This window comes from Eubalaena glacialis, chromosome 5 (genome assembly GCF_028564815.1).
Source record: "Eubalaena glacialis isolate mEubGla1 chromosome 5, mEubGla1.1.hap2.+ XY, whole genome shotgun sequence".
In the NCBI taxonomy this organism is placed as follows: domain Eukaryota; kingdom Metazoa; phylum Chordata; class Mammalia; order Artiodactyla; family Balaenidae; genus Eubalaena; species Eubalaena glacialis.
In genome coordinates, this window is record NC_083720.1 from 108987205 (window position 1) to 108996335 (window position 9131).

Below are 9131 nucleotides of genomic sequence, written 5' to 3' on the forward strand. Positions count from 1 at the left end.
GGGAGGGGATATGGGGATATATGTATATGTATAGATGATTCACTTTGTTGTACGGCAGAAACTAACACAACATTGTAAAGCAATATTACTCCAATAAAGATGTTTTAAAAAAATAAAGTACCACATGAGAATAGTAAATGATGTTTCATTGAAAACTGGAAACTAGAGAGTTACTAAAATGAAACCTACAATTTTTCTTAATCAAACAAAATTTTTCACAGTTAATCATTTTATAAATAATTTCCCTCTCTCCTTTCTTCGTACCTCCTTGGGGGTCTCAAAGATGAAAATTCAAAATATTCTTCAAAATAATGTCTCTTGGTGGGGGGATGCCTCTGACAAGGAGTTTCCTCTTTCCTTAGTGCAACTTTACAAAAATCAAAATGAATAGCACAAATGACTCGATGCCAGCTACATTTTCATTTATTTACAGTACTGTTGCTGTGATACAAAGGTACAAATACATGACTGGGACCCAGAAGATCTGTTCAGAGCTGTCAATTAACCCACGGGAGCTGGCTCATCCACCAGGGGGCATTCAGATGACTGCACCAAACTTCACACAGTGGAAGGTCAGAGCCCTTCATCCTCTTTGGATGCAGAAAGCACAGAGTACAGATTCAACTATGAGATGACTGTCACTTAGGTGGGAGAGGTCTTCTCAAACCAACTGGCCTTTCCCTTAGGGAAAACTGAATTTCCTCGGCTGCATTTTCCTCACATTTCAGGTTATTCAAGCGCTTCATTTCATACTCCCTTTCAAGTTGGATGGCTGAAAAATAAAATACATGAAGCAATCCAACTGACATTTTTCACCAGGCATAATTTAGTCAAAACTGAATATTTAGCACACAGAAAAATTCACATTCTTGAATACTAAACAAGACAGGGCTACATAGATAGGGAGTATGGGTGTGAATGATCAGATTTAAACATTTGTCTAATAATCAAAATAACACACAAAATTTGCAATTTATTAAAATAGTTCCTACAGAAACGTATGGACACCAAGGGGGGAAAGCCCGGAGGGAGGGGGCGGGTGGTGATGGGATGAACTGGGAGATTGGGATCGATATATATACACTAATATGTATAAAATAGATAACTAATAAGAACCTGCTGTATAAAAATAAATAAGTAAAATAAAATTCAAATAAAAAAATATAATAAAGTAGTTCCCTCAGAACTTACATTCTGCTGAAGGGAGCAGACCATCCTTAATGGTTTTACATTTTTTGAGGTGTATAGAACTACCAAATGCAATTTCTTCCAAGAAAGGCAATTTGATGTTGGCTAGGTTTGTGTACCAGGTCTTTGTGAGTAATACAAGTTCCCAGGGTTCCTGTCTAGGGCAAAAATTCATTAATTCATTCAATAAATATTTATTGACATCTACTGCAGGATATAGAAAAGACATTTGAATTCTCAGTTCTATTTTCCACTAGACATTTTGGTGTACAGGAGAGTATTCAGGATTTTCCAGAGTTGCAAACCTAGCCAGGAGAAGGAGCCTTATATTAACTAATGTAGAGATATACTGAAAATGACCATAAATTATAATGACAGAAATTTTTGCTCAAAAAACAGCCTCTTTGGAGTCAATCCAATCTTTACATGTCCTTAAAGAGGATGTAGTTAAAAACTGTAAGCTTGGGACTCCCCTGGTGGCACAGTGGTTAAGAATCTGCCTGCCAATGCAGGGGACATGGGTTCGAGCCCTGGTCCGGGAAGATCCCACATGCCGCGGAGCAACTAAGCCCGAGTGCCACAACTACTGAGCCTGCGCTCTAGAGCCCGCGAGCCACAACTACTGAAGCCCATGCTCCTGGAGCCCATGCTCCGCAACAAAGAGAAGCCACTGCAATGAGAGGCCCGCGCACCGCAGCAAAGAGTAGCCCCTGCTTGCCGCAACTAGAGAAAGTCTGCGTGCAGCAATGAAGACCCAACGCAGCCAAAAATTAATTAATTTTTTAAAAAAAGAAAAAAAAAAAACTAAGCTCCAAGTCTTTTTTGGCTGATCAAAAATATGAACACATTAGGGAAGGAACAAAGGGAATACTCACACGTTGAGCAGAGTGCTTGGCACACACTAAGGCTTTGAGTGTGTGATCTGATTTTAATCTTTACAACTACCACGGAGGTAGAAAAGGAAAACAAAGACTCAGAAGTTAACAGAGAACCAGAGCTGGGATGTAACCTAAGTGTATATAGAAGCACTAGTACCAAGAGAATCCTTAGAAAACTGGAGAAGGGAATGAAACCCCAAACTACAATATTTAAAAATAATCACAATGAAATTTTAATGGATTGTTTTATGTATCCTAATTTGGAACTTTAAAATATCAGCTATGCTTCTCATCTACAGTCAACATGAGTTCATATGCATGAGGAAAGATGAAAGACCTGTTGTGGTACAAGTAGGGGAAGTGAGTGTATTACACACATGCCATCTGTTTTCCTCCTCCAGCTTACTTCTTACTTTATCATCTAACTTTAAGGAGTGACTTGAAGTCTATAATTATTATAAATGCACTTGAACAAATACACAAAGATGTATTTACAAGAATGCTCATTGAAGCATTGTTTGTCCCCAAAAAAACCTCACAAAATAACCTTAATATCTATCAAGAAGAGCCTGGTTCAAGAATATACAATGGAGACAAGACAGCCTCTTCAATAAATGGTGCTGGGAAAACTGGACAACTACATGTAAAAGAATGAAATTAGAACACTACCTAACCCCATACACAAAAATAAACTCAAAATGGATTAAAGACCTCAATGTAAGACCAGACACTATAAAACTCTTAGAGGAAAATACAGGAAAAACACTCTGACATAAATCACAGCAAGATCTTTTATGACCCACCTCCTAGAGTAATGAAAATAAAAAGAAAAATAAGCGAATGAGACCTAATTAAACTTAAAAGCTTTTGCACAGCAAAGGAAAACATAAACAAGACGAAAAGACAACCCACAGAATGGGAGAAAATATTTGCAAACGAAGCAACAGACAAAATATTAATCTCCAAAATATACAAACAGCTCATGCAGCTCAATATCAAAAAAACAACCCAATCAGAAAATGGGTGGAAGACCTAAATAGACATTTCTCCAAAGACGACATACAGCTGGCCAAGAGTCACATGAAAAGATGCTCAACAGCACTAATTATTAAAGAAATGCAAATCAAAACTACAATGAGGTATCACCACACACCGGTCAGAATGGCCATCATCAAAAAATCTACAAACAACAAATGCTGGAGAGGGTGTGGAGAAAAGGGAACCCTCTTGCACTGTTGGTGGGAATGTAAATTGATAAAAGTCACTGTGAGAACAGTATGGAGGTTCCTTAAAAAACTAAAAATAGAATTACCATATGGCCCAGCAATTCCACTACTGGGCATATATCCTGAGAAAACCATAATTCAAAAAGACACATGTACTCCAATGTTCATTGTAGCACTATTTACAATAGCCAGGACATGGAAACAACCTAAATGTCCATCGACAGATGAATGGATAAAGAAGAGGTGGTAGGTATATATAATGGAATATTACTGAGCCATAAAAAGAAATGAAATTGAGTCATTTGTACAGATGTGGACAGACCTAGAGTCTGCATACAGAGTGAATTAAGTCAGAAAGAGAAAAACAAATATCGTATATTAATGCATATATGTGGAATCTAGAAAAATGGTACAGATGAACCTATTTGCAGGGCAGGACTAGAAAGGCAGATGTAGAGAACGGACTTGTGGACACAGTGGGGGAAGGGGAGGGTGGGATGAATTGGGAGATTAGGTTTGACATAAATACACTACCGTGTGTAAAATAGATAGCTAGTGGGAACCTGCTGTATAGCACAGGGAGCTCAGCTTGGTGCTCTGTGATGGCCTAGCTGGGTGGGATGGGGGGGGGATAGAAGAGGGAGGGGATGTGTGTATGCATATGGCTGATTCGCTTCGCTGTGTGGATGAAACTAACACAGCACTGTAAAGCAATTATACTCCCCCCCCAAAAAAAGAGCAGCCTGGTTAAACAAACTGTAGTACATACATGTAATGAAAGAATGAGATTTATCCTTATATATTGATTTGGAAAGATGAGCAATAAAACAGCTAATGCTGGGAATTCCCTGGCGGTCCATTAGTTAGGACTCCACTCTCTCACTGCCAAGGGCCGGGATTCAATCCCTGGTCGGGGAACTAAGATCCCACAACCGCATGGCGCGGCGAAAAAAAAAAAGAAAAAAAAAAAAAAACAGCTAATGCTTACCTAGCACCTACTACATGCAAGACACTGTTTTAATCAGTATACACATATAAACACATTTAATTACCACAGTAACCCTATGAAGTAGGCAGATGCTATTGTTATGCTCATTTTACAGATTAGGAAACAAGAACAGACACCAACTTGCTCAAGGTCACAAGGCTTGGGTTTGAAATTTCAACCCAGAAAGTCAGACTGTAGAATCTGTGCTCTTAACCACTAGGCTACACACGATATAGGTGGGGAGGGAGCAATATAATCCCATGTGTAAAAACATGTGTGTATATACATATGTGTGTGTGTATCTTATATAACAGACAGAAATTCTAAAAAATATATAAAACATTTTACCTGAGCGGGATTGGGCGGGTAGGGCAGGGATGGCAATGCGGGTGTGAGAGGTAACATTTTAATTTTCTTTTCAAATGCTTCCATATTGTTCGAATGTTTTTAGCATATTTTTTTATAATCTTCTAAAAATACTTAACCAAAAAAAGCCCAAGGTGAGGAGCTGCCTGAGCTAGTGAACTCCAAAGACTGCTACTACCATTCTATTCCTCTTAATTTAGCTGCTCTTATAAATAGAATATCAAATACTTTCTTGTGAGAATGATAGAGAAGACACTGGTTTTGCAGATACTATTCGTGACATAAAATGTTATATAGCCAGAACCACAGAATCAGTGCTTTAAATCATTCTCCAGATACAGGAATATCTTCATTATAAAAATTATGTTTACAATAATGACTACAGTGGTATTTGTCTATAGTTCAATGTCTAAATACATACTGAACTAACAAATCTAAATAGAATGCAATGATGAGTTTTCTCTGGTTTTCCCATATCTCTGGTCTTACAACCCCGTGGGGTGTCTCCATTTACTTCTTAGAACACTGTCAAAAAGTAAAATTCAAGGGACTCACCACGGTAATATGTCATACATTGTGGCAGAGAGGTTTAAAAAAACAAGTCCAAAAATTAAAAACAAGGTAGCACAGAGTGAAACTACCATGTAGTAGCAACCCATGTTTATTATGGGTTTACTATTATGTCAGGCAACATGCAAGTACCTTACATACATTACTTCATTTGTATTCCACACCATGTAGGTAGGTATTGATATGTCCATTTCACAGATGTGGAGGCCCAGGTACAGAGAAGTTAAGAAATTTGCTCAAGGCAGCATGGGGAGCCAGTGGCAGGGCCAGGCTTTGAGCCCAGGTCTTCTTGATGTCCACACATCACCTGACAAAATGTACAGGATGCAAAACTAACTCTCTGTACCAGCTAATTAAGTGTTCTGTTAAGATATCTCTGACACCAAGGCATTTTTAGATAGATTTACACTATCTAAAGAGGGATTTTAAAGTGGTTGTCTGCATTGGAAAATGTTGCTTTGGAGTAAAGAAGACTCAGACTTCTAACTCTGTCACTTCCTTACTACATGACTGGGGGACCTGGATCATACCACTTCTTCAAACCTCAGTTTCCTCATTTCACAGTGTTGTTTTGTTGTAAAAACCAAGTAAGAAAATTTATAAATCCTTATAAAAGCATTTTCCTTTTAAAAACATCAGTACCCAGACACCTGAGAATGCCTCATATAGTCCGGTATCTCATGGGGAAGGAACGTAAGGGTGTCCAATACTTTTATTTTAACAAGGACACTCCCCAGCCCAAGTCAACGCTTACCAGGATAAATATACTTACACTTTATAACAATTGCACCTCAAAATGGTTTCCACTGCGTTCTTTCTTGGCAAGCCATAAGCCATGGTGAATTATTACAGTCCAATTTCCTAATTGTCTGATGTAATGACTCAGATATTCTGTTCACTTTGTCTGAAATGATTGCAATGCACCTAATTAATATTAAAATAAAATATTCACTTGAATATTTTTAACACCCAAATAATAAAAAAGCTTCAGAAAAAAATTTTCTGAATGTAAGAACGTGCCTAATCAACGTTCACTGAACTGAATTCCTAATGTAGAACTGTGTTCTCTTTTATTTTCCACGAACTCATTTTATCATGTCTTGCCATGTAAGGAGAAGATGCCAGGTGAACAGCATCGGCATTCCGGCCCGGTATATTGTCATTGCCTAAGTCTAACTGGCTCAAATATCTCATCACCAAAAGGTGTCTGACTGTGGCAATGTTAAGCGACAAATAGCTCTGCGGACACAAGAACTTCCCGTCCTCCGCCCGAGCCCTTTAAAGGATGCAAACCTTCCCAGGTTTTCCCTTTTTCAAAAATCTGAACTTAAAACAAACCAAAAAAAAACCCTCTGAACTTAAAACGTGGCCGACTTCAAGCACCACTCCCACTTCCCTTCCAGCGCACGCTTCTTCGGGACGAGTCTCCTCTCCGCCGGACGCGGAGACCCCGGGAGGAACCAGCGGCCTGCAGGGCCCGGAGCGAGGAGCCGGGGAATTAAGGGGATGGGGAAAGAAGGGGGAGGGGGAGGAGAGGTGAGGGGAGAGGGAGAAGAAGGGGAGGGGGAGAAGAAGGGGAGGGAGAAGAAGGGGAGGGGGGGAGGGAGAAGAAGGGGAGGGGGGGAGGGAGAAGAAGGGGAGGGGGGGAGGGAGAAGAAGGGGAGGGAGAAGAAGGGGAGGGAGAAGAAGGGGAGGGAGAAGAAGGGGAGGGAGAAGAAGGGGAGGGAGAAGAAGGGGAGGGCGGGCCCTCGCCTGCCGCGCCTCAAACCACTCCCCCTCCCAGCCGCACCACACACGCGGCGGGCGCGTCCACTCCGCCCGGGCCTCACGAGAGGGGTCCTGGGAGAGGACGCCGACGCCCGGTTACCGGCGCTCTGGGGTCCGGGAGGGTCGCGGTCCCTTGGGGATCGAGGGCAGAGCGCGCGCCCATCTAGTCGCCCATGGCCGCGCACACGGCGCGGTCCCGCTCCTCCTTCCTGCTCGCGCCGGGAGCTGCGGGCGGCCCTGCGTCAAGCCGCAGCCTCAATAAAGGGCTTTGTGGTGCCGGCCCCGACCGCGAGGAGACCCGGGCGCCGGGCCCGGGACACGCGCCCCGCGGGGTTCCCTCGGGGCGGGGGCTCCGCGTCCCACAGCCGAGGGCTGGCTCACGCTTGACGGGACAAAGCCCACAGCGACAGAAAGGGCTGTAAGCGAGGCCTTTCCCTAAAAACGACGCTTCTGAATGTGAGGGGGTTGTGTGAAGCCACCTGAGGAGTTGGTTTGGGGGCAGCACTTACAGAAACGCGCCCGGTTCTGACGTGCTGACCATGCGTGAGTCTCACGGGTGCCCTGCAGGAGCGGAAGCGCTGTTAGTGCCCGCGGGCCCCGGTGCGTCAGGGCCGCTTTAAACCCTAAAGCTCGAAACACCTCATGTGTGTTAAGGGCAAAATAGGATCCGAAAACGTGGCCTGACGGACTAGTTTCTGAAGTCACTACACTGTGGTGATTCAGGATGAACCTATATTTTAGAACGTCAGGTGGTCACCACTTAACATCAAATGAAAATAGTCATAGTTTACCTCTGTTTTGTGTGACGGCTTTGGAGTCAGAACTGGTTTGGAATTCTAGTTCTGCCACTTGCTGACTTTAAGATCTTACCTACATAAGTTCTCTAAGCCTTAATTTCTTCACCTGTAAAAAAAAGTATAATATTCTATATCTTACGGGGTTGTTGTGAGGTTCAAAGATCGGGTCTGTAAATTCTCTGCCACAGGGTAAGTGCCCAATTATCTAATTTTGAGCCTAGTAACAACTTTATGGAATAGGCGAGGGATTACTAATTCCAATTGTAGAGAGGAGGAATGAACTAGAGAGGTTAAAGGACTGCCCAAGGTCAGATAGCTAGTGAGTTACAGGGCCAACTTTTGAAGCTAAATGCAGTACCCTTTCCACCCTGGCAAGCTACTTCTGATACTAGCTCCTGCCTAATTAGAGCTGGCTGGTAGTGTTGACCCACCTGTAGAGGATACTTTTCTGCCTCCCAGAAACAAGAAGATGAGGACTCGCTTGATTTCTGTTCTAGTACCAATGGAAAAGGAGCAGCCAGGAGTGAAAGGGGGTGTTAGTATTTTAACACAAGGAATGGTGAAGCCATTAATGGATTGTGAAATCAAAGTAGTAGATTTTCACCCGAATTTTTTTAATGGATTAACGTAGAATGACGGGAAGGGGTAATGAGAATACAACATGCAAATAAGTGTTTTTAAGTATCACGTTGTGGAACTTCCATTTCTGTTATACATACGTACTCATACACATACCTGTGTGTATGTGAAGTTTCCGTGTAAAATACAGTTCTCTCAGTGGATCTAAAAAGTTTGAAATCCACCATCTAGGATCATTTCATTTTACAGACAAAACAAGAGACCAAGTTGTTAACCGAGGTCACACCCAGATGGGGCAGAGATAGGCCACCTTACAGCTGAAGTGGCCATGGTTTCGTGGCCTGTTTTCATAGATGAAGAAACGAAGACGCAGGGAGAGAATGTGGTGGGTCCAGGGTCACACTGAGAGAGATCAGTCTGTGATTTCTCCATTTGGGAACTCCATTTCCTGTATACATATATTATTCCTGACAATTGTGTTTAGTTATCTCCTATGTGACTCAATTTGAATAAATGTGGTGGAAGTTAGAGCATGACTTCTCAAACTAGCTCATAAAAGGTATTGTGGCTTCCTTCTTGCCGTCTCTCTTAGATCACTAACCCTGGAAGAGGTCGACTGCCCTGTTGGGAGAACACTCAAGTCAGCTTATTGACATGCAAAGGAATCAAGGCCTCTAACCAACAACTGGTGAGAGGCTGAGGCCTCTTGCCACCAACCATGTGAGTGAAACATCTTGGAAGCAGGTCCTCCAAGGCTCAGGCAAGCCTTCAG

At 42.3% G+C, this 9131-nt stretch overlaps 1 protein-coding gene across 5 annotated transcripts; it reads right to left on the minus strand.

The window, feature by feature from the left end:
* Positions 1-415: 415 nt before the first annotated feature.
* On the minus strand, positions 416-7117 carry C5H4orf36 (chromosome 5 C4orf36 homolog). 5 transcript variants are annotated; one of them, XM_061191557.1, is made up of 4 exons: positions 7084-7117; positions 5989-6120; positions 1192-1346; positions 416-772 (listed from the first exon to the last, which is right to left on the minus strand). In XM_061191557.1, the coding sequence occupies exons 2-4, from the start codon at positions 6051-6053 to the stop codon at positions 639-641; spliced, it is 354 nt and encodes a 117-aa protein (XP_061047540.1). In that variant the 5' UTR covers positions 6054-6120; positions 7084-7117; the 3' UTR covers positions 416-638. The 5 variants fall into 5 exon arrangements, with proteins under 5 accessions (XP_061047540.1, XP_061047539.1, XP_061047541.1 ...); XM_061191556.1 differs by having other exon boundaries at positions 7046-7117; XM_061191558.1 differs by lacking the exon at positions 7084-7117 and adding an exon at positions 6625-6762.
* Positions 7118-9131: the final 2014 nt, after the last annotated feature.

Coding starts and splice junctions, on each gene's coding strand:
- C5H4orf36 (XM_061191557.1), bottom strand. CDS start 6,053: ATGGCTTATGGCTTGCCAAGAAAGAACGCAGTGGAAACCATTTTGAGG. Junction 1,347..5,988: donor AGGTGCAATTGTTATAAAGT/GTAAGTATATTT, acceptor TTTTTGCCCTAG/ACAGGAACCCTGGGAACTTG. Junction 773..1,191: donor TCTGCTCCCTTCAGCAGAAT/GTAAGTTCTGAG, acceptor TTTATTTTTCAG/CCATCCAACTTGAAAGGGAG.